At 38.5% G+C, this 26328-nt stretch overlaps 1 protein-coding gene across 6 annotated transcripts in view; it reads left to right on the forward strand.

The window, feature by feature from the left end:
* SANBR (SANT and BTB domain regulator of CSR) overlaps window positions 1-26328 on the forward strand; it is a 42752-nt gene that overhangs the window by 12579 nt on the left and 3845 nt on the right. For all 6 annotated transcript variants that reach the window (XM_079792014.1, XM_079792015.1, XM_079792017.1 and 3 more), the window contains 13 exons: window positions 681-841; window positions 6121-6207; window positions 6317-6427; window positions 9540-9663; window positions 13163-13315; window positions 15295-15440; window positions 16220-16319; window positions 17415-17447; window positions 18490-18589; window positions 20915-21006; window positions 24323-24351; window positions 24429-24502; window positions 24970-25058. In XM_079792014.1, the coding sequence (XP_079648140.1) occupies window positions 681-841; window positions 6121-6207; window positions 6317-6427; window positions 9540-9663; window positions 13163-13315; window positions 15295-15440; window positions 16220-16319; window positions 17415-17447; window positions 18490-18589; window positions 20915-21006; window positions 24323-24351; window positions 24429-24502; window positions 24970-25058 (1299 nt within the window). The remainder of the gene's footprint in view (window positions 1-680; window positions 842-6120; window positions 6208-6316; window positions 6428-9539; window positions 9664-13162; window positions 13316-15294; window positions 15441-16219; window positions 16320-17414; window positions 17448-18489; window positions 18590-20914; window positions 21007-24322; window positions 24352-24428; window positions 24503-24969; window positions 25059-26328) is intronic.

The following is a 26328-nucleotide window of genomic DNA, read 5'->3' on the forward strand; positions in this document are numbered from 1 at the left end:
CCGCAGACTGAAGGGTCCCGGGTTCGATTCCGATCAAGGGCATGTACCTTGGTTTCAGGCACATCCCCAGTAGGGGGTGTGCAGGAGGCTGCCAATCGATGTTTCTCTCTCATCGATGTTTCTAACACTCTATCCCTCTCCCTTCCTCTCTGTAAAAATATCAATAAAATATATATTTTTTAAAGTAAATTTTCATAAATGATTTAATATTAAAAAAAAGTAAATAAATGTACCTCAGGTTGGAGAAAGAGGAAGAGAGCAAGCACAACACAACTGAGAAAACCCTGAATTAACTGAAATTATGTTTCTGCTACTCAGAGAAATGGAAACTTTAAATTGTTACCTAAGTTCAGTGATAAGAAGTTGCATATCCTGTATACTTGAGTTTGTGGACTAAGATTTATACCTGCACAGCTATGAAAGATGCTCATTGCATTACTTTTTAAAATATTTTAAGAAGGTGGAAAATGATTATTCTAGCTATGGATATATGTTTGTACAAATTTGACCTGCTGGGCCACTTTGGAACAGTTTAGATAACCCAAATAAGCAAAACCCAGATAGTATGTAGCAATACATGGATAAGGCTTTTAATGAATTTTACCTTTGAAAGGTATTGATATTACATTATCCTTTATGCTGCTATTTTCAACATTCATTTTTTATTCTATGTTTTTTAGGTTGAACAATGTATTGAGTATTGCCACAAAAATATGAATGCCATAGTAGCTACGCCATGCAACATGAACTGTATTAATGCAAATCTTATTACACGTATAGCTGATCTGTTCACACACAATGAGGTTGATGACTTAAAAGACAAGAAAGATAAGTTTAGGAGGTAATTTTTAATTTAATTTTATTATTTTTTAATATATTTTTATTGATTTCAGAGAGGAAGGTAGAGGGAGAGAGAGATCGAAACATCAATGATGAGAGAGAATCATTGATTGGCTGCCTCCTGCACGCCCCCCACAGGGACTGAACCCGCAACCTGGGCATGTGCCCTTGGCCAGAATCGAACCTGGGACCCTTCAGTCTATAGGCCAATGCTCTATCCACTGAGCCAAACCAGCTAGGGCTAATTTTTTATTTTAAATCTGATGTTCCTATTAGAAAAAATATATTATTTCTATTTCATTTTAGTAAAATAGTCTGTTTTTAGATTACATTTAAAAATATATTTCCATTTTATTTTAAATGAAGTAAAATTTATCTAGAGCCACTTGCCCAAGATAAATATTAGTAATATAACTAATATAACTAATATAACTAATATTAGTTCTTTGTATTCCTTAGTCCTCCCCTAGTCAGTTGTTGGTATTAATTGCTTCAGGAAAGGGTTACAGAAAATGGATTCATTGGTAAGTATTAATAAAAGATCTAGGCTCTTCTGTTCACTCATGCTTGATTTAATATTTAACTTGATTTTATATATACATTGTATAATGTATATATGAGCTTACTGTGGCAGTGAATTATGTAATTATTAAGACTGGCCTTAGTATAAAGGGGAAGAGTGGTATGAGAAGGGGTCAGCAGTAGTCATTGGCAGCAGAGGAATGGCATTATCTGGTTTGTTAAAAAGATCATTTTGGTTTTTATGTGGCGAATAGACTATCCTATCTAATAAAGAGGGAATATACTAATTGACCCTCATGCTGTCACAAAGGTGGCGGCGCACACAGCCAATAAGGAGGGGATATGCTAATTGACTGCCCCGCCCTCAAAGATGGCAGCGCCCACAGTCTATAAAGAGGGAATATGCTAATTGACTGCCACGCCCTCAAAGATGGTGGCACCCACAGCCACAAGATGGCAGCGCCCAGTGCCCTTAGCCCCACTGGGGCGGCAGATGCGCGGCAAGGCCGGGCCATGCCCAGCCGCTCCGCATGCCTGCCTCCAGAGTCCCCCAGTCCCCTCAGCTCCCCAGCCACCCAGGGCCAGCCCGAGGCGCAGGCAAGCCTCAGATGTTGGCTGCCCAGCCGCCCAGGACCACCCGAGGCTCAGGTAACCAGGGCCGGCTGAGGCTTGCGCCACCATGGGGCGTCGCCGTCCTCTGATTGCTGGGTCGCCTCCCACCCCTGAGGGCTCCCGGACTATGAGAGGGGGCAGGCCAGGCTGAGGGAAACCCCCCTCCAGTGCATGAATTTTCATGCACCGGGCCTCTAGTAAGGATATAAGAAGCAAGGAGACCTACTAGGAAGTTAATGCAGCAGTCTGGTGAGAGAGGGAAGTGTTGGGACTAGAGTGGAAGCAATGGAGCTGGAAGGAAATAGATGGATTCAAGTAGGTCATTAGATTTGGCAGATTTCTCCTATGGAATGATGTAGGAAGAGAGAGTATTCTAGGGTAATGACTAGGCTTTAAGGTTGAGCAACTAAGTGGATGGTAGTGTCATCCACAGAGTGGAAAAATTGAAGTGAAGGAAATCAAGAAATGGGTTTGGGTCATGTTAAGAAGATTTAATGACCCAAAAGTATATATTTAATATATTTTTAGACATCAGTTAGGATGGCAAGTAGATAGTTGGATATCTGAAGTTCAGGTCAGAGGTCAGGGCTTAAAACAGAAATATAAGCATAGATGAGGTTTGAAACCATGGAACTGGATGAAATTTCCTGGCAAACCTTTCTCCACTGAATTGCAGTGGCACCTTTATTATAAATCAGGTGAATATATATATGTGAGTTTTGTTTCTGAATTCTGCATTTTCTGTTGATTTCTTTGTGGATACTTATGTCAGTAGCACATTGTCTTAATTGTAGTAGCCTTATAATATTCTTTGTTATCTAAATTCTCCAACTATGCCTTTCTTCAAGATTACTGCTTTAGCCATTTTAGGTCCCTTGCATTTCCATATCCTATCTAATAAAAGAGTAATATGCAAATTGGCCGTCACTCCAACACAAGATGGCCAGCAGGGGAGGGCCGTTGGGAGGGACCAGGCCTGCAAGGGAGGGCAATTGTGGGCAATCAGGCCAGCAGGGGAGGGCAGTTGGGAGCGATCACGCCTGCAGGGGAGGGTATTTAGGGGTGACCAGGCCAGCAGAGAAGGGAAGTTGGGGGTGACTGGGCCTGCAGGGAAGGGCATTTGGGGGGAACCCAAGCCTGCAGGGGAGAGCAGTTGGGGGCACCAGGCCTGCAGGGGAGGGCAGTTGGGGGTGACCAGGCCTTCAGGGGAGGGCAGTTAGGCGTGATCAGGCCGGCAGGGGAGGGTATTTAGGGGTGACCAGGCCAGCAGAGAAGGGAAGTTGGGGGTGACTGGGCCTGCAGGGAAGGGCATTTGGGGGGAACCCAAGCCTGCAGGGGAGAGCAGTTGGGGGGCACCAGGCCTGCAGGGGAGGGCAGTTGGGGGTGACCAGGCCTTCAGGGGAGGGCAGTTAGGCGTGATCAGGCCGGCAGGGGAGGGTAGTTAGGGGCAATCAGGCTGGCAGGGGAGTGGTTAGGGGGTGATCAGGCTGGCAGGCAGAAGCATTTAGGGGCAATCAGGAAGGCGGGCAGGCGAGCAGTTGGGAGCCAGCAGTCCTGGATTGTGAGAGGGATGTCCGACTGCCCGTTAGGCCCGATCCTATTTGGATTGGGCTTAAACGGGCAGTTGGACATCCCTTAAGGGGTCCCAGATTGGAGAGGGTGCAGACTGGGCTGAGGGACATTCCCCCCCCCCCCGTGCACGAATTTTGTGCACCGGGCCTCTAGTAAATTTTATAATCACCTAGCTCCGTGGTCAGCAAACTGCAGCTCTCGAGCCACATGTGGCTCTTTGGCCCCTTGAGTGTGGCTCTTCCACAGAATACCACGGCCTGGGCGAGTCTATTTTGAAGAAGTGGCATTAGAAGAAGTTTAAGTTTAAAAAATTTGGCTCTCAAAAGAAATTTCAATCGTTGTACTGTTGATATTTGGCTCTGTTGACTAATGAGTTTGCCGACCACTGACCTAGCTGGTTTGGCTCAGTGGATAGAGCGTCAGCCAGCAGACTAGAGGGTCCCAGGTTCGATTCTGGCCAAGGGCACATACCCAGGTTGTGGGCTCGATCCCCCCACTAGTGGGTGTGCAGGAGGCAGCCAATCAATGATTCTCTCCCATTATTGATGTTTCTATCTCTTGCCCTTCCTCTCTGAAATTAATAAAAAATATATATTTTTAAAAATTTTATAATCAGCCTGCCCCCCCCTCATACACACACACACACACACACACACACACACACACACACAACTGCTAGAATAATTTGGGCTTAATACTGAAACTGTAGATTTGTGAAGATTTGACATCTTAATAATATTGAGTCATTCAGTCCATGAACATGGTGTAACCCCCCCATTTATTGTAGCAATGTTTTATAATTTTCAGTGGAAAGATACTTTTCATTTTTAATAAATTTATTTAGTTAGATGTTCAACAGAGGAGTGTAGCCAGTGAGGGGCCTGAGAAGAAGGAGCCAATGGGTTGAAGGAAAGGCTTTCAAACAGGAGGAAGTAGTTAAGTGATCAAATGTGTAGAATGCTGTCACATGTAGAGTAAGGAGAGGATAGAAATGTGTCCAGTTGGATTTAGATAGATTTTTTCCAAATGTATTTTTACAGTATATTTTTATTAAGTTTAATGATGAAAGAGAATCATTGATCGGCTGCCTCCTTCACACCCTCTACTGGAGGTGGAGCCTGAAACCTGGGCATGTGCCCTGACCTGGGAATCAGACTTTGACCTCCTGGTTCATAGGTTGATGCTCAGCCACTGAACCACGTGGTCCAGGCCATAAATATTTTTTTAAAGGAGAGAATTATGTTTATTTGCTGACCAGGATGATTCATTAGAGTGGTAGGAATTGATAATGTAGGGATTGATCCAAGAGTTTAGTCATTAAGGGAAATGAGACAAAGGGGAATTATCTAAGATCTAAATACTTAAAAATAGGATCAGGTTCCTAAATCTGGATCTGGACTTTAATAATAGCTCTTACATGAGGGAAAATGGAGATAGAATGGTACACTTGGAATTAATGGCAGTTAGTTTAATTAGAAAATTCAGTCATATTATGCATATTAATAAAGTATTAATACTTATTGAATGCTTAATGCTATGTCTGGCACTCTTTAAAAACATCTCATTTAACCCTCCTAAAATCTTAGGAGTTTGGAATTTTTTAAAAATATATTTTATTGATTTTTTACAGAGAGGAAGGGAGAGAGATAGTTAGAAACATCGATCAGCTGCCTCCTGCACAGCCCCTACTGGGGATGTGCCCGCAACCAACGTACATGCCCTTGACCGGAATCAAACCTGGGACGTTTCAGTCCGCAGGCTGACGCTCTATCCACTGAGCCAAACCGGTTTGGCGGGAGTTTGGAATTATTAATCCCATTTTATGGATGAGAAAACAAGGTTCAGAGAAGTTAAGTTGCTAAAGATCACACCCTTCACTCCCAAGGAGGATGTCTGGGCACTGCAGCTCAACGATGGGAGTACTGGGCTGTGTTCAGTCCTGAGAAGACCCCCTCAGCTGTGGCCACCTGTCCCACTTGAGGGTGGCACTGGACCTCGAAGTGGACCTTCTATGCTGTGGAGGACCTGCACCCACCTCTCTACATTCCGTGTCAGCTTCCTAGAGCGTGTGTTGCCCCTTTTCTCTCTACTCCACTGGCCTTGAGAGACATTGCCCAGCCTCCAGAGGGAGCGGATCAGTCAAGGGTTAAAGAGTACATAGATGATCGCATATTCAGTTTTAAAGGCAATTATAAGTATATTTTTGGGTAATTAGTATATTTTTAAGTTTTAAAAGAATAAAAAATGGTTGTGTATTTATCACTACCGATACTGAGTTGTTGGTAGACCTAGAATTGTTAAATTTCCAAAATCTTCAATCTTGAATATTACCGTAACAAAAGACTAAAAGAGAGGTAGATATTCATCAGTCTTAGTTTTCTTATGAAAATAGATTCTTGATCAAGCAGTTCTCATTAGGAGAATTAATTTGTAAATTCCCAAAGAGAATTAATCTAAGGATTTATTAATCTTATTTTCTACATGTGCAGATAGGTCAGCGTTTGTTTTCATTACTATGAAGTAACTTTAGTAAAATAAATAAAGGAAATTAACTTGGTCATTTGTTGTTAATAGTAAACTGTTTTGTAAGAAGATTGAGAGACTATTTGATCCTGAGTACTTGAACCCAGATTCTCGGAATACTGCAGCAACACTGTACAGGTATGGTAGCATGTTTTTCTTTGGTAGGCAGTATGATGCAGCTAAAATCTTTAATTTACTATATTTACATTTTCCTTCTTGTATGTTTTTGTATCAATTTTTGTTATAGATGCTGTTTGTGTAAGAAACTTTTGACAAAAGAAACAGAAAGAAGAATTTCTTGCATTCCTGGAAAAATCAATGTGGATCGACATGGAAATATTGTGTATATTCACATAAGGTGTAGTGAAAATATAATACAGCTTTTCAAATGTGAATTACTAGTGTATTTATAGAAGCATAACTACTCCTATAAGGAATAGGATATATTTTCTGCATGTGATCCAACTTTGATTTAGAGCAGTGGTTCCCAACGTGGGGCACATGCCCCACAGGAGGGCAATTTGATTTTTAAGGGGGGCAATTTGAGAATGAGTTATTAACTATGAATTTTTTGCATTTCTTACTGTTCTAGGGGCCTCATATACAATATGTAAATATATATTGTGACATATTTATGCATTCCAGTTCTCTATTATATGTTTTGAAACTTTATTTGCTATTTTTTCATATCACTTCATATTATTATGTTTTTAACAATTTCTTAGTGATTTCTTCCTCAGTTGTCCTTTCGTTCAGCTGTCCTTTCGTTCTTTTATTTTTCTCTTTCATGGATGCCATGTTCTTTGGAAGCTTGTTTAGACCAAGTTAAGGGCCTTTTAGGCTTCCTCTGCATGAATAGGAGTTCACTTTTTGAAGGATAAGAATTATATGTCACAGGGTGGACATCAGGATTTTAGAGATGCTTAGGTGGGGATGGCCAAAAAAAGGTTGGGAACCACTGATTTAGAGAGATGCTATTTCCAAAACAAAATAGTTTTAAAGGCTATGTCTTATTGACTGGGTAAGTATATTTTTAAGTTTTAAAGAGTAAAAATGGTTGTGTATTTATCTCAAAAGACATTTTGATCAGTACTATTACAATTATTTCTTTTCACTAACAGATTTAGTTATCTATATAAATGTTACTTGGAATTTGACAAGAGAACCAAGTATACTTTAAGGTGAATTTTTGTAAATGAGGAAAATTGTCTTTGAAATTGAATATTCCATAACCTGTGTATTCTTCATACTTTGTCAGTATTCCATTAATGCATAGTTCTTTTTTATTCCCCTTTAAGTTCAAAACCAGTTCTCATTCAGAGTTGGAGGGAGAGTATTGTTAAATGGTATGTCTCAAGAAAGCAAAAACTTTCAAATATATCCTACTCCTAGGATTTAACACAAAGAGGTAATATTGGATTTGTGAAAGCACTTAATAAGGACATTTATTGCTATGTTGTTTAAATTTTAAAAGGGAAACACCCAAATGATTAAACAAACTAAAATATCTATACAGTAATGTATATAAAGCACAGCTAATCAATTCTTAATGTGCAGCCTTTGAGAATAATGTTGTAAAGGAATATATACTTACATCTAAAGTGGTTAGTGGTAAATTAAGTGAAAAGAAGAACAGGTTATAAAACAAAACTAGAAACATGCTCACAAAATGTTAACAGTGTTACCGTTGAGTGATGGTATTATGGATGGTTTTAATTTTCTTCGTGCTTGTTCTTTTTTCTACATTAAAAATGTGCACCACTTCTACTAAAGAAAAAAACTACAAATGTTAGATTTCATAGTTTAAACATTAAAACGGAAGTACAGAAAACACATTTGACCTTAATATGAATAGCACAGTCAACTTTAAAATGTTTCATTTTTCTCTCCATACAATAATCAGGGAATCTTTCTTAGTTATTGTAAGCACCTGGAATTTTATACTTTTTTGTCTTGAGACTTGATTCATATTTTTAAAATTTTGTTAATTCTGGCCCTAGCCAGTTTTGCTCAGTGGGTAGAGCATCAGCCTGTGGACTGAAGGGTCCCAGGTTCGATGCCAGTCAAGGACAGGTTGAAGGCTCCTCCCTGGCCCGGGCCCTGGTCAGGGCTCATGCAGGAGGCAACCAATCGATGTGTTTCTCTCACATCGATATTTCTCTGTCTTTCCCTCGCTCTTCCACTCTCTAAAAATCAATGGAAAAATATCCTCAGGTGAGGATTAAAAAAACAAACAAATTATGTCCATTCTGCCCTGGCCAGTGTTGGCAGGGTGCATGCGGGAGGCAACCCATCAGTGTTTCTCTCTCTTCCTCCCTCCCTCTCTCCCTCTCTCACTCCCTCCCTCCCTCCCTCCCTCTCTCCCTCTCTTCCTCCCTCTACCTCGCTCCCTTTCTTTCTCTCTCTCTCCATACCTCTCTCTAATATCAATTTTAAATTATTTTTAAAATTATTTCCATTCTGATAGCAATAACTATTATATATTCTATATATATTCTGACAGTGGTAACTATGTGAAAAAAATTAACTTCAACATCCATTTTTGTTTTATTCAAAGTATTTTCCAGCAAGTCAACTGTTGAAGGCATTTTTAAAAATTGTCTTTAACTTAAAACAGATGTGCCTATGTAATTTGCAATAACATGGTGTCATTTTGTTTTTTGTTGAACTAAGGACAAAAATAGCAAAAGTCTGAAAAGATTAAGGGACTTGGGGAAAAATAAGAACTTGAGTTACATATGACCATAGCAAATAGGGTTTTAAGCCTTTGCTATTTTTTAAAATATATTTTTTATTGATTTCAGAGAAGAGGGAGAGGGAGATATAGAAACATTAATAATGAGAGAGAATCATTGATCGGTTGCCTCCTGCACTCCCCACACTGGGGATCGAGCCTGCAACCCAGGCATGTGCCCCTCACCAGGAATCAAACCGTGACCTCCTGGTTCATAGGTCAATGCTTAACCACTGAACCATGCCAGCCAGGTGCCTTTGTTATTTTTAAAGTTGATCTTAACATAAAAATGTTTATTACCAAGACCTGATTGTATATTACTACATTATTCAATTACTAAAAAATACCTCTTGAGAATAATATAAACACAGTAATGAAATGTTTAGAATCACCCATAATTAACAACTTATTATATAATATGTACAATTAGAATAAAGCAACATATGTCGAAGTCCCAAATGTTAGCCTACTCAAACTGTATTTAACTTATAATCCTTTATGTAGCTTAGCAAAATAATTTGGCATTCAACCATTCATACCTTTTCCTGTTATCCACAGAAAAATAAAGCATAAACAGACTCCCAAATGATATTTTACCTACTGTTCAGTCCATTCTACAACCATCAGTTAGGAAATATTCTTGGATATAAGCCACAAATTTAAAAACATTTGCTCTAAACAATTGTTAATATTGATTTATTGTAAAATAATATAACAATTCATGTTCTTTCACCAGAGATAAGACGTGGGATGTTCATGAGTATTTGAATAGTCTTTTTGAAGAACTAAAATCTTGGAGAGATGTATATTGGCGCTTGTGGGGAACAGTCAACTGGCTAACTTGTTCAAGATGTTTTCAGGTGAGTTTTTAAAAATATATCCTGCTCTGCAAACATTGAGAGCAGGTTCTTTTGGTATATGCTATTTAATTAGTATGTTTGGATGTGTTTTGACAATATTAATATCTTTTTAAGAAATTAGTGGCAAAAGCAGTTCTATTAAACATTGCTTACATCTGACTAATTTCTCTTACTATGTTTCTTCTTCTTCTTTATTTTCATTGTTGAAACCATCAGTGACTTGCTGAATTTTTAGAAAACCAACAGGTTACAAGTGACCAAATACATTTTTCCAATTATTTCCAGCTAAACTGTTTCTCTGTTGGCCCATATATTTCACTTGTACTTATTTTAAATTAATTTTACCTTTCTTTAATATCACTTTGCTTTCTCGAAGCTTATCTTAGTACCATTTTCATGAGCACATACTAATGTGCCAAACACTCTTCCTTGCCAGGTGGAGAGTACTGAGCTGGGCTGTCACATTTATTTTCATTTAAAAGTCAAACATCAGATATAAACGGTAGCCCATGCATTTCTTTAGAAACACCTTTGCAGATAGGATGCGATTGATATAAGCCCTTCTTGTTATAACAGCTGTGTTCCCAAAAAGGTTTTGTTCATTTTTTAATAAATGAAGTCTGTAATAAAAGCACAAGAAAGCTTGCTATGTGAAGATACTTATAATAAAACCTTTTATAGAATAAATAGATCTTTATAGGTCACAATCATTCCTAATCAGGCTTATGTATAAATTCAGAGTGTTCTACATAAAATTTTTAAAAATATATTTGTATTGATTTCAGAGAGGAAAGGAGAGGGAGAGAGAGATAGAAACATCAAAGATGAGAGAGTCATTGATCGGCTGCCTTCTGCACACCCCCTACTGGGGATTGAGCCCGCAACCTGGGCATGTGCCCTCGACCGGAATCGAGCCTGGGACCTTTCAGTCCGCAGGCCAACACTCGATCCACTGAGCCAAACTGGCCAGGGCTACATAAAATTTTTTATGACACCCTAATGTCTCCCTGCCCCCAGTAATTTTCCTCTCTCAATTGAGTAATGATTTTAAGTAGAGTGAAGGAAGAGCTGCTTATTAAAACCTTCAGAGTGAGATTTCTCAAACTGTCCAATGGACTCCCTATGTTCCCTCAATTTTTAAAAATTGGATTTATTGCCCTAACCGGTTTGGCTCAGTGGATAGTGCGTTGGCCTGCGGACTGAAAGGTCCCAGGTTTGATTCCAAGTCAAGGTTGTGGACACATCCCCAGTAGTGGGTGTGCAGGAGGCAGCTGATCGATGTTTCTCTCTCATCGATGTTTCTAGCTCTCTATCCCTCTCCCTTCCTCTCTGTAAAAAAATCAAAATATATTTAAAAATTTGGATTTATTGAAGTATAATTTATATACAGTAAAATTTACCTTTATACAGTAAAACCAGTTCCTTTTAAGAAGTTTGACAAACACAGTTATATAACTACCACCACAATCAAAACATAGACCACTTCCATCACCCTAAAAATTTCTTGTGCCCGTTTGTAGTCAGTTCCTTCTCCCACCCCTGACTCTGGCAATCACTGACTAGTTTAAGTATCTTTATAACTTTGACGCTTCCAAAATGTCATACAGATACTGTTATACCATTTTTTACTTTTTGAATCCAGCTTTTTTTATCTAGTAAAATGGACTTGAAGTGTTTATCCATTCACCAGTGAAGAACTTTGTAGGTGTTTCTAGTTTGGGACTATTATGAAGAAAGCAACTATAAACATTTCCTACAGGCTTTCATGTAAATATAGATTTTTATTCCTCTTGGGTAACCTAGAAGTAGGATTACTGGATTGCATGGTAAATGTGATCCGAACAGTTTTCCAAAGTCCTGAACTTGCATTCCTCCCAGCTGTGTCTGAGAAGTCTAGTTGCTCCACATCTTCACTAGCACTTGATGTTGTCAAGTTGGTGTTTTTGTTTTTCGTAAACTTGGTATCTGTAACAACATATCACTTATAACCAAGAATATCAGGCTTCTAAAACCTGACTTGTTTAGCTTGTCAGAACATAGAAAATTTGAGGGATTTTTTTTCTCTTTTATAGAAAATTTAATATTGATTTATTCATAGCATTTAACATTTATTATGGAGAGTTCATAAACTCAAAAAATAATTTGCATGCTAAATACTTTGTATATGAGTATTTATAGCTTTTATCAGACTTAAACATTTTTAATTAAAAATCATTTGAAAATCTTAACTAGAACTAACAAGTAAGAATTCTGAATTATAGATTATCCTTTTTTGCCTTTGTGTTCAAGATCAGTGCTTAGCCCTAGCCAGTTTGGCTCAGTGGACAGAGTGCTGGCCTGTGGGCTAAAGGGTCACAGGTTCAATTCTGGTCAAGGGCATGTACCTCACTTGTAGGCTCGATCCCTGGCCCTGGTAAGGGGCGTGCGGGAGGCAACCAATCAATGTGTCTCTCTCACATCAATGTTTCTCTCTCTGTCTCTCCCTCTTTGTTCCACTCTCTCTAAAATTCAATGGAGCCCTAGTTGGTTTGGCTCAGTGGATAGAGCGTTGGCCTTCGGACTGAAGAATCACGGATTCAATTTCAATCAAGGGCACATGCCCAGGTTGCAGGCTCTATCCCCAGCGGGGGATGTGCAGGAGGCAGCCAGTCAATGATTCTCATCATTGATGTTTCTATCTCTCTCTCCCTCTCCCTTCCTCTCTGAAATCAATAAAATACATATATAAATATATGATCAAAAAATAAAATAAGTAAAAATCAATGGAAAAATATCCTTGGGTAAGGATTAAGAACAACGAAAATAAAGATCAGTGCTTAAAATGATTAATTTTGTTACTTTCTTTAAATTATGTTACCAACTTATAAACATATCTGGATTGCATGGTAAATGTAATTCTAACAGTTTATTATTACTTTTTTTTAAAAGTTTATTTTATAATTAAACCTTGATTTTTCTTTACCAATGATTCAAAGTTACTCCATTGTTTTCATTAATACTAGTGCTAAATATTTATCTTAAAAATATGCAAAGAATAATCAAGGCAAAATTTTATTTCCTTATTTTCACTGGAAACTTTTTATATGATTGGCTAATTGTAAAATTAGATGTACATCAAGATCAGTGAGTTCATCTGAATTTTGAATTAAGTGTTCTTGGTTTTTCTTTTTAATAACTTTATTGAGGTATAATTATATGCCATAAAATTCATTCATTTTAAGTACACAGTTTAGTAAATTTAGAGTTGCATAACCATCCCCACCATCCAATTTTAGTACATTCCCATAACCCCCAAAAGATTGTGTCCTTGTGCTGCCACTCCCCAATCTTATCTCCAACCTCGGGCAACCACAAATCTACTTTGTGTCTCCAGAGATTTGCCACTTCTGTACTTTTTATGTAAAGGGAACATACAATATGTGGTCTTGAGTAAAATATTTTTGAGATGTAAATTTCAATGTGGGAATAATAATTAATTTTATATTTTTCTTTTATTCAGATTTTCCTTTGCACAGAATTTTCACATTGTCAATATCACTCAGAAGCAGTGGTTTATCCTCCTGCAGCCAGTTCACTTAGTACTGTGGGCACTGGAATTTATCCCTGCTGTAACCAGAAGGTCCTTCGGTTTGATCCTACCCAGCTTACAAAGGTAAAAGTAAAGGATTGATGGTATTACAGTATTGCAATGAGCATCCTTGCACATGCATCTTGGTACAATACATGGGTATTGCCATAGGTTAGAGTCCTTGATCATTAACACTTTTAAAAATCTTATGTAATTAAATTTCATGAGTGCTGAAAGGAACCTAAAGCTCTTTCTCATCATCCTCCATACAACAAATACAGGGTTGGGCTAAAGTAAGTTTACAGTTTTTGTATGAAAAATAATACAATAATTAATAAATAACAATACACGAATAAACTCTGTATTTCCCATACTCATGACTCTACACCTACTTTTATCTCTCCCTGTCCCCCACATTTATGAAGTATCACACTGTGCAGGACAAAGAGTAGTGTATAAAATGAGATAGTTTCTGTCTTAATGGAGCTTTACAGTTCAGGTAATAATATCAAAAGGGGAAAAAGCACACAAAGAAATGTTGGAACAAGTATTCAGAGTTATAAATGTCTGTAATAGACTGGTCTTACCTGGCCATCGAAGCCAAGGAATGCCGTCTTAAGGAGTTGGTATTTCGTTGACGAAGGGAAAGAGCCCTCCAGTCAAAACAGCAAGTCCAAAAGGAGCACAGTGAATAAGACGGAAAGAAACCATGTTTGTTACAGAAAACATGACAGTTCAAGACAAGGCTGGAGATGCTGGAGATGTCAGGCCATGGACAGACAGGACCTCATAGGCCATGTTTCAGTTTTTATCTTCATTTCAAGTTTTTGAAAATATCAGTTGTGGTGTGGAGAATGGCTTGAGGAATAGTCAGTGGAATTAGGATCAAGAAGTTATTATTAGATTGATGGATTGTATCATAGAGGGAGAAGGATGACTCAGTTCCATGCTTGTGCTACTTGATAGATGGTGGTATTATTCACTGAAGAGGAAACAACAGAAGGGAATTAGGTTTGGAAAAAAGCTCACGCATTCTGTTTTGGACATTTTTTTAATGTGAGATGCTCTGAGGTAACCAGGCAAAGAGTGTTAAATATATGGGTTTGTGTTCTCAGAGAGGTGGCTAGGCTGAAGATAATAATTTGTAACTCTTCTTGCAAATAAATGATAATTGAAGCTACGAAGTATAGGTGAGCACAAGATCAGAGGCCCTACAATGGAACCTAGAGAAACTCCAACATTTAATGGCTAGAGAAACATGAGCTACAAAGAAAAATAATCAGGAATAGCCAGAATAATAGGAGGGAAATGAAGAATGTTGTCATGAAAGTCAAGGGAGTGGTGTTTTTATTTTTTTATTTTTTAAATATATTTTATTGATTTTTTACAGAGAGGAAGAGAGAGCTAGAAACATCGATGAGAGAGAAACATCGACCAGCTGCCTCCTGCACACCCCCTACCGGGGATGTGCCCACAACCAATGTATATGCCCTTGACCTGAATCGAACCTGGGACCTTTCAGTCCGCAGACCGATGCTCTATCCACTGAGCCAAACCGGTTTCAGCAGGGAATAGTGTTTAAAGAACGAGAGAGTGGTCCACAATGTCAAATATTGATAAGAGAACAAGTAAAACAATGAAAGAAATGTGTTTTGGCTTTGTTGACTGGTATACATTTATGTCTCATGCTCTTTTCTTGAGAAATGCTAAAATGGTTGATATGACCAGGCAAAGAAGAACAAAAAACCCTTGGCCAGTGTGGGTAAGTGGTTAGAGCATCAGCCCTCAAACCGAAGTATCCTGGGTTCAATTCCTGGTCAGTGGTTTGCTCCCAGCCCCTGGTTTAGGGTGCATGCAGGAGGCCACTAGTGGATGTGAGAGAGACACATCAATTTCTCTCTCTCCCCCTCCCTTCCCCTCCTTCCTTCCCTTTCACTCTCTCTGAAAAGCAATGGAAAAAATATCCTCAGGTGAGAATTAACAACAGTAAAAACATAGTCATCTTTAAAGGAATGTGTCTATAATGAACCAACCTCTTCAATTTAATGTCTCTTGTACAACAGGGTTGTAAAGTGAGGGACCACATAGTTGGTTTTCATGATCAAGGTGAAGGTGGAGGTTCGCTGCCCTATCCAACTGCTAGAATACTGGAGGATCTGCACAAACACAAAGATGTCATTGTTGTGCCTTTTTCTAAAGATACAGTTAGGTGAGGTAGGGGGTGGGGTGTGGTGGGGTGGGGTGGGGTGGGAGAGGGATGCTGTACTGCATATTTTTTCAGTGAGTCCCATCTCAGAATCCTTTATCCCCTGTGCTTCCCCAATCACTAATGTCAGTCCTCAAATAGTTTACAGTATTTCAGAAAGCTTAACTGGAATTATATGTTAGCTTACATTAAGAGCAAGCAGGTGTTTATTTGATAGGAAAAGCACTTCAGAATATTGGCGGTCCAGAGGTGGAAAACTAATAAAAGGAGTCCTTGGTGATTGAAAGGTTAGGATCCAATTTTTGAGGTATTTTTATTTTCTTTTCCCAAGTTATTTAAGCTCATCCTGAATGCTTGATTGACACAACAACTAGAAAAATAGTTGTTGGTGAGGTTATCTTTGCATAAATTTGAGCTCCTTGAAGTCAGTAATTTCTGAAATTACTTCTGTCATCTTGTAACTACAGCAGGCTGTCAGGTTGAGGGTAGGAGGACCCTTAAATAAAGGCTGTTCGCAGGTCAGTACCCATAATAGGAGCCCATTTCACCACCTGGCAAGTATTATGCCTGGAGAGGAATGGTGTGATTTCTGTATAGAGTGATTTCTGTAGGGGAATCACTAGATGAATAAAGAAATGTAAAAGTTGAAGTGGCATACCTTATACTAAAGAAATATACTTCTAAAGAACAATTTATAAAACACTTGCAATAAAAAGATATCATTTGCATTTAAATTCCTAAAAAATTGAACACTTCTCCATTAAATGTCTTTTTCTTCCTAGTGATTCTGGGGTTGGTCCCTGTGATGAGAAGGGTCTGGACTGTGATGTTTTACTGGAGCCAAATACACCATGGGGCCCCAAAAGTGGGGAGCTCAACGCTGTGAGTAGCTTGTTTCACTTATTCTTTATTTATATAAACAATTGATGGCGTTTAATCTTTGACAGAAACCTGGTCAGTTGAAATTGAAGTTGAAATTTTTAGTTATAAGTATTTACTGACTACCTGATCATACCACGGTATTATGCTGAGTTAAGGACTATAAGGATAATAGGGCACATTTGTTGTCCTCAAAGAATTAATAACTAATTGACTTTAATTTTAGAAAAAAATATAACATGACCTTCAGGGTTTTTATTATGGGTAAATAATGATTTGATAAATGAAGATAGTATGAATGGTATATTTTGTCCCCTCCTAGTCCTATAAACTTTTCGGTAAAAATTACTTTTTTAAAAATTGTAATCAGGAGTGCATTTAGTTTTTCCAAAATTTCAAAACTGAAATATGACCAGAAAGCTTTAATTCCTGTTGCCAACAGCCAGGAAGTCTCTGTTTGCTGGTGAGCTTCCTGCCTTCATGTCGGTTGAGGTGGCCTTCACTTGAGAAAGTGAGATACTCCTTGTAAAAGAGGTTATGAACTCCAGCTGGCTACAAGTGTTCAATTATTAACATTTATTTCTGAACTGTATACAAAATAGCAAATTAGATTTCTTGAATATTCATATATAATCTAGTTCTTTAATTTATAAAAATATAAACATTAAAAAGTGATTGAACAGGAAGCCACTGCCTTCCAGGGGTGCCCAAGATTTTATCCTATGAGGCTCCCCAAGGGCTCATCCAGCACTCCAGAGGGAGGCCGTCTGTTTGGGGGGGAAAAAGTGATTGAAATAGTTAAAAAAACTAATATTATGTCTACATGTGATTTACTTGTCCTTTGGAAATTACACTAGGAAATGTCTTTTGGGTTTTTTGTTTTTTGTTTTGGTAAACATATACATCTTCTCTAGACAGGGAATATAAAAGATAATAATACATCATTTTCAGCCTGAATTTAAAATTATATTTCAACTTGAAAGGGAATTACAGTTGTAACTTTTTAAAATTATTCTACAATATCCATATGGAAATAAGGAGCTGCAACCTGGGTATATGCAGATTTATTCATCTCTTATTCTTTTGTCTTTTTTATAGTTTTTATCACTGAAAAACTGGACTCTGCAACTGGTAAGTAAACAACTATATTCCACTTTCATGGATCTCTTTCTTGCTACAGTTTAGTTTAATATAATGTTATCAACATCTTATTTTATAGATTTTAGTTAAACGTTTATCATCTTTTTCAGTGTCTACAATTTCGTACTTTACTAAAAATGTTATTGTTTAAAACAGATACATATTCTATTATCTGGCTGTGTAATTTATAAGTCTATTAAATGACTTATTAAAAATTATTTTTATGTCACATTTAGAACACTGAACAAAACAACAAATCTGTAATTGGAACTTTCTAATTATTTGGTCATTTGATTAGTTCTTAGTTGATTTTTTTCTTTTTTACCTGTTTGCCATTACTATGCCATCTGCCATCAGTATTCACAAAAATGGAGTCAGAATTGGATCAGTGATGACAGACAGTAGGGCGGATAGCTACAGGAAACAGATACAGATACGTTTAAGTTTTCTAGGACCCCGCTGACCCAGAGAATGTGCACATGTGCTTGTTAATGAGACTACTTTAATATTGGCAATTATTATATTTTAATTTATTTTTCAATATATTTTTATTGATTTCAGAGAGAAAGGGAGAGGGAGAGATAGATTGATGGGAATCATTGATCAGCTGCCTCCTGCACGCCCCACTGGGGATCCAGCCCACAACCCAGGCACGTACCCTTGACCGGAATTGAACCCAGGACCCTTCAGTCCACAGGCCGGCACTCTATCTACTGAGTCAAACCAGACAGGGCTATGTTTTAATTTATTCTTACTATCAAGGAACATACATTCAGTTAAGTGATGAGGTACGATTTCAGCAAATACTGAGTACCTGTCAGGTGCCCATCACTCTGCTAGAATCTGTGAAGGAAATAAAAAAATATTTGATGTAAAGCAATACTCAGTGTTGTGCTAGGCAGTGGTCATTTTATCAGCTCTTATTTGGCTCATTCGTTGAAAATAAATTTAGATAAACATGTTTGAAAAAATTCATTAGGAATGTGATAAATACTACATTTTTAATAGAATGTATATTGTTTCTTTAATTCAGAAACAACAGTCATTATTTTCAGAAGAGGAAGAATATACCACTGGATCTGAGGTCACAGAAGATGAAGTTGGAGATGAAGAAGAAGTATCCAAGAAACAAAGTACATTGATTTCTAAATTAAAAATCAAGCCTTACTTTTAAAAAACATTTATTTTTATTGTTGAAAGTATTACAGATGTCCTCTTTGTTCCCCCCAATAACCCCCTTCCACCCCTCACCACCCTCCAACTTCCTCAGGCCTTCACCACACTATTGTCTGTGCATATAAATTCTTTGGTTAATCTATTCTGCCCTCTGAGATTCATTAGTCTATTCTATAGATTCATTAGTCTATTCCATACTTCTATGTCTCTGGATCTATTTTGTTCATCAGTTTCTTGTTTATTTTTCACTTTTTTCTCTCTCTTTATTGTTTATTTTATTCATTAGATTCCACATATGAGTGAGATATATATGGGTGCATATATTCTTTCTGATTGGTGTTTCCAGATTCATAGGATCTATTCCTAAAGTGGGATTACTGGATCAAATGGCAGTCCCATTTTTATTTTTTGAAGAAACTCCATACTGTTTTCCATAGTGGCTTCAGTAGTTTGCATTCCCACCAGGAGTGTACTAGGGTTCCCCCTTTTTTCTTTTCTTTTAAAAAACTTTTTAAATGTATTTTTATTGATTTCAGAGAAGAAGGGAGAGGGAGAGAGAGATAGAAACATCAATGAGAAAGAGAGAACCATTGATCGGCTGCCTCCTGCACGCCCCTCACTGGGGATCGAGCCCTCAACCTGGGCATGTGCTCTAACCAGGAATTGAACCGTGACCTCCTGGCTCATAGATCAATCTCAACCACTGAGCCATGCCAGTAGGGCTAGGGTTCCCTTTTCTCTACACCCTTACCAGCAATTGTAGTTTTCTTTTTTACCTCTTTGCCATTCTGACAGGTGTGGAGTAATAAATCATTGTCATTTTAATTCGCATCTATCTGATGATTCGTAACTTGGAGCATTTTTTCATATGTCTCTTGGCCATCTGTATGTCCTCTTTAAAGAAGTACATTGGTTTCTAAATTTAAAATCAAACCTCACTTTTATGAAGGGGTGTATTCTGAAGGCTTTAATGCAACGGATGAGGACTTGGCTTTCTAAATCTTCATATTGGTTTATAATATAGAAAATAAAGGAAGCTCCATCAAAATTTCCTAACCTTGGCACTAACACAGAATACTCATAAAATTGTAAAGAAAGTGCAGTGTACTGAGAATCCTCCAAGTTTTTATTTCAGGTGTAACCTCTAATGGGTTTCTCAAAATTTATGACTCACATCATAGTACCTGAGATGATTTGAAGTGACACTCAAATGAAACATTGACTAACAGTCATCAAAATGTGACTCCAAAAAATTAAAAACATGATTTTATACAACTAGAGAATGAACTTATGTCAAGATTTTCAAGTCACTGGTGAGAGAAACAGCAGGGAAAGTAGTTCAAAGAGCATTTCAAGATTCAGATTTTCCTACAATGCAATAGACCTATGACCTTTGGGGTTATATTTTCTACAAGATAGAAATCATTTGCATTTCTATTAAACACAAAAATTTGCAAGTTAACATGAAACTTCACAGAACCTGATCCCTCAGTCAATAGTAGATGGGAAAGTCAAACAGAAGGACATTCTCTTAGAGAATTAAACAGTCCTTGTGTAGGTCTGTGTAACAGTCCTCCAGTAGGCACTGAAAAAACTTGCAATCCACCCTTTGTCTTATTTCCAAGTTTCATATAATTTTTCTTTAAATGTAGTCCTTTATCAATTATTTTTCAATTCTAATTAGTCAAGGAGAAAATGCTACTGTTGTATGTTTTCTTCACAGTTGATTAAGGTATAATTTACATGTAATAAGATTCACCCTTTTTAAAATGTGTACACATTGATGAGTTTTGGCATATGGTTGTATAACCACCACCAAAATCAAGACCTAGAACATCATTACAAGAAGTTACCTCCTGCCCCTTTACACTCAGTCACCTTGGCCCACTCCCAACCCCAGGCAACCACAGTACTAAGCTTTTTGTCACGATGTTTTACCTTTTCTAACATCTTGTATAAGTGGAATTCTGAGTAGCCTTTTATGTCTGGCTTCTTTCACTTACTATGATGTTTTTGAAACTCACCCATATTGCATATATTAATAGTTTGTTCCTTTTTATTGAAAAGTAGTAGTCTATTGTGTGAATATACGATAATTCGTTTATCCAATCACCATTTCATGAACATTTGGGTTGTTTCCAGTTTTTGGCTCTTATGAATAATGCTGTTGTGAACATTAGTGTAAACCCTTGTGAACACAAGGGTTTTATTGTTTGGAAGTAACAAGTGCTTTGGAGAAATATATGGGACTTATGCTCCTAACATTAATTTTCTATTATCAGGGAAAAAAGAGAAGCCAAAGAAGTTCACTAAACAACCAAAAAAGCAGATGTCTTCACCCTGTGGTCAGAAGAAAGAAAAGGTATTGGAGAAGGTAATTCTGAATTATATACTACTAATCTAAAGTTCATACTGAGAAATAAGCAAGCAAGTATAGCCAGGGGAAATCTGAAAAAGAAGAGAAGCAAATATTCATAATGGAATGCTAGCAGTATAAAATGAATAAATTATTATAAAGACTGAGATTAATTAAATATCTCTAAGATGTATTGACAGGTGAAAAAAGGAAAGTGCAAAATAGCATTAGAGTGGTATATTATGCTACCATTTGTGTAGTATAGGTGAAAGAATATATATGAATATGTTGTATGTAAATAAAATGTCTCTCGAGCCCTAGCCAGTTATAGCTCAGTGGATAGAGCATCGGCCTGTGGACTGAAGGGTCCCAGGTTTAATTCTGGTCAAGGGCACATGCCCAGGTTATGGGTTCAGTCCCCAGTAGGGGGTGTGCAGGAAGCAGCCAATCAATGATTCCCTCTCATCATTGATGTTTCTTTCCCTCTCCCTTCCTCTCTGAAGTCAATAAAAATATTAAAATATATACACTGAGTGGCCAGATTATTATGATCTCTGAACACATAATAATCTGGCCACTGAGTGTGTATTCTATATAATAAAAGGCTAATATGCAAATTGTCCCCTTGACCAGGAATTTGACCAGCAGGCAGGCCGGCCAACCGCCCATGTCCCCTCCTCCTGGCCAGGCTGGACCCCACCCATGCACGAATTCATGCACCGGGCCTCTAATACACACACACACACACACACACACACACATACACACACACTGAGTGGCCACATTATTATGCGTTCAGAGATCATAATAATCTGGCCACTCAGTGTGTGTGTGTATCAAAAGCTACATAAGAACTTGATAAAATTGGTTGCCTCTAAGGAGTAGAACTGAATGTCTGGGGGCAGAGGCTTTTTACTGTGTGTGCTGTTGGTACCTTTTGAATTTTGAACCAATATTTAAAAAATAAAATAAATAAATAGACTTTAAAATGAAATAAAATAAATAGACTTTAAATGCCCATCAGCAGATGAGTGGATTAAAAAACTGTGGTACATCTACGCAATAAAGTACTATGCTTCTGTAAAAAAGAAAGAACTCTTACCATTTGCAACAGCGTGGTTGGACCTGGAGAGCATTATGCTAAGTGAAATAAGGCAGTCAGAGAAGGATAAGTATCACATGATCTCACTCATTTGTGGAATATGATGAGCAACATAAACTGATGGACAAAAATAGATATAGAAACATAGAAACATTGAACAGACCAACCTCAGAGGGAAGGCAGGGGAGGGTGGGAGGCGGAGGTAAGAGATCAACCAAAGGACTTGTATGCACGCATATAAGCCTAAACAGTGGACACAGACACTAGGAAGGTGAGGGCATGTGCTGGGGGGTGGGAGTGGCCGGGGGAGGTCAATGAGGGGAAAAGGAGACATATGTAACACTTTCAACAATAAAGAATTTAAAAAAGAAAAGAAAAAGAAAAATGTTATGTAACTATGACCACCTTGATGTTCTTTAAAAAGGGAAATAAACGTGCCCTAACCGGTTTGGCTCAGTGGATAGAGCATCGGCCTGCAGACTCAAGGGTCCCAGGTTCAATTCCAGTCAAGGGCATGTATCTTGGTTGCAGGCACATACCCAGTGGGGAGTGTGCAGGAGGCAGCTGATTGATGTTTCTCTCTCATCGATGTATCTAACTCTCTATCCCTCTCCCTTTCTTTCTGTAAAAAATCAATAAAATATATTTTAAAAAAGGGAAATAAACGTAATGTTACTACAAAAACAATTTTTTAAATTATAGAGGATGGGACAAACATAGGTTTACAGTTGTGAGTACCTGAAGCATAGAGTTTATTCTCTGCCTCCTGCACACCTCCCACTGGGGATGTGCCCACAACCAAGGTACGTGCCCTTGACCGGAATCGAACCTGGGACCTTTCAGTCCGCAGGCTGACGCTCTATCCACTGAGCCAAACCGGTTTTGGCTATTCTTGTATTATTATTTATTAATTGTATTATTTTCCATACAAACAACTGTATATCTACGTTTGCCCCATCATGTATTTTATGTTTTTTAAAAATAATTCTTATTTCCCCATGTCATCCAAGAAAGGGGTGAAAAGCCAGGTAGGAATAAGAGGACAGTAAGAACCACAGTTGGCTAAAAGAAAAGCCATGGATTCCAAAATGTGTGCAAGCTGGGATTGAGACAAGTTCCTCACAATTGGCGGGTTGTACATTCATCTTTGTGCTAAGTACTACAGGCACACAAACGGGTGAATTATAAAAGATTGCATAAGCTGGGCTTCCAGATCAGACAAATAAAGCTGGGTTCAAATTCCTAGTTTGTTTCTCTTTGGATACAATTCTTAATTTTTACAAACCTGTTTTATTATCCTATATAATAAAAGGCCAGCCACCATAAGCATAATGACCAGAGACCAGAACCACCACGGCCCATCGCCGGGCTGGCTCCACCCCCAAGCAAGCATTTAGGGGCGATCAGGCAGGCAGGCAGGCAGAGTGGTTAGGGGTGATCAGCTAGGCAGGCAAGTGGTTAGGAGCAATCAGGTAGGCAGACCAGTGGTTAGGGGCAGTCAGGTAGGCAGACGGCCCCTCACCGGGCTGGCCCCACCCCCAAGCAAGCAGTTAGGGGCAATCAGACAGGCATGCAGAGTGGTTAGAGGTGATCAGGTAGGCAGACCATCCGTTAGGGGTGATCAGGTAGGCAGACAGCCCCTCACAGGGCTGGCACCGCCCCCCAGCAAAGAAAGAGGGGGGCCCAGACCACCAGCGGCGACTCTGGCAGGTGTGCGGCCGGTCAGCGATCACCCTGCAGAGGGAGGCCCAGGCCAGCCAAGCCATTGCACCCCATGCCTGTCTCCTGCAGAGGGAGGCCACCGGTGGCAGTGGGGGGGGTGGCGAGCAGCGCTGCACAGATGGCAAGCAGTGGCAGTGGCAGAGACAGGGTGGGGCCAGCTGCCTGCAGCCGGGGGGGGGGGGGGGGGAAGGAAAGCCCCGATAGGCCCTGATCTCAGGCCAGGCCTAGGGACCCTACCCGAGGGGTCCCGGATTGTGAGAGGGTGCAGGCCGGGCTGAGGGACCACCTCCCCCCCCCCCCCCCCCCCAGTGCACGAATTTTTGTGCAACGGGCTTCTAGTAGAGGCCATAACATCTGTCTCACATGATTGTTGTAAGGCTTAAATGAAATACTTGTAATGCTCTTGGTACAGTATTTTGCACTCATTAAATGTAAACTTTTATTATTAACTATAGCACTAATCAGTAAATGTGTTCTAATTGGGCCTTAATGTTGTCTACTTTTTTTTAGTCAACTGCTAGAGATGTGTCTCCTTTCCTGTGAGTATTGCTCCTGAATCCAGTCAAATATTCACTCTGAAAGCACCAGTGCTGACTTTTGTTTAACTTTTCACTAGTGTGAGTATGCAGAAGAATAAGTGGGATGTCACAAGATCCTTGAGATTCAACCAGGATGCACAAAGAGAAGATGGTAAGTTTTACTATTTGTGTAATATGCAAGTTAGGTATAAATAACAATGATAGGAATCTTTTATGTTATGAATTATGCTGAATAGCTTTAAAGGTTTCAACTGGAATAAGGCTCAGAATTAAAACATTCCTTAGACATCAACCAGAGTTTCATTACTAGACAATCACAGTAGATAATTATTTTATGCACGTATATGGTTTTAAGGTCTCTCAGACTGACTTTTGCTCACTACACTCTAAAGATGACAAAATATGTTTTAGGCTGATGTACAGTAATCTTAAAAGCAGGAAAATTATCCATGTATGAGCCATTTTTCCACTTGTAGTCTAAAATTCTTCAACGATAAATAGGTTGTAGGTAGTCTGTAAAACATTTTCATAAACACTTGGTGGTTGCAATCTTTTTTAAGAAATAAAAGTTATAAATCACCCTTATAAAAAGTAAGGCTTATTATTTTTTACCTTCAGATCAACGACGGATGTCTGAGATTACAGGGCACCTTATAAAGATGAGATTGGGTGATCTGGACCGAGTCAAGTCAAAGGAATCAAAAGAAGTAAGAATTATGAACTAGTGCCCTATGCCTGCTTAGATATGCCTTCCTACTTCTGTTCATCATTAGGAATATAAATGTGTTTTAGAAATAACTTTAAGAGAATGATTTAAATATTTTTATATTCTATACCAGTTAGCCAGTTCATTCACATAAAAGTTTTCTGCTACCTCTTATTGTCCGTGGTTTGTAGGTCCTCTATAACACATACAGTGAAGTGCATTGTCACTGGATGTGTGATGTCACACCAACGGAGGCTAACTGTGCATTGCCGACCAGATGCTGACTATCCAGAGGGTGACTTTCAGGAAGTTGCTGATTTGATCACCCTGCTTTCAGGGCTTAGATGTTATCTCTAAAATAAGATATTATCTTGCTGAAAATGATGACTAGAAATACCTATGTTCTTACTAGAATTACATATTAATCATAACATTATGTATTATCACAGTATTGGTAATGTTTAGTTATACTCTTGCTGCTGTTTTTTAATTTTTTTTTAAAGAGTTGGATTTCTTCTTTTTTAAAAAAAATATATTTTATTGATTTTTTACAGAGAGGAAGGGAGAGGAATAGAGAGTTAGAAACATCGATGAGAGAGAAACATCAATCAGCTGCCTCCTGCACACACCCCCACTGGGGATGTGCCTGCAACCAAGGTACATGCCCTTGACCGGAATCGAACCTGGGACCCTTGAGTCCGCAGGCGGATGCGCTATCCACTGAGCCAAACCGGTCAGGGCTGTTTTTTAAATTTTTTAAATTTTTATTGATTTCAGAGAGGAAGGGAGAGGGAGAGAGAGATAGAAACATCAATGATGAGAGAGAATCATTGATTAGCTGTTTCCTGGACGCCCCCTACTGGGGATCGAGCTCACAACCTGGGCGTATAACCTTGACCAGAATCAAACCTGGGACCCTTCAGTCCAAAGGCCGACACTCTAGCCACTGAACCAAACCAGCTAGGACTTGCCCCTATTTTTTTATTTAAAAATGTACTTCCCTATAAAATTTCTAAGAGAAAACATAGGCAAAAAAATTTTGTGACCTGGATTAGGCAAATAATGTATATCTTAGCTACAACACCGAAAACATGATCAATAAAAGAAAAAATTAACAAATTGGACTTCATCAAAATGTAAAATTTCTTCTTTTTGAAAGACACTAATAAGAAAATGAAAAGACAGATCATAATCTATGAGAAAATATGTGTAAAACACTTATCTGGTAAAGGATTTGTATTCAGAATATACTATAACTCAAAACTCAGAAA

Source organism: Cnephaeus nilssonii, assembly GCF_951640355.1.
Source record: "Cnephaeus nilssonii genome assembly, chromosome: 15".
NCBI lineage: Eukaryota > Metazoa > Chordata > Mammalia > Chiroptera > Vespertilionidae > Cnephaeus > Cnephaeus nilssonii.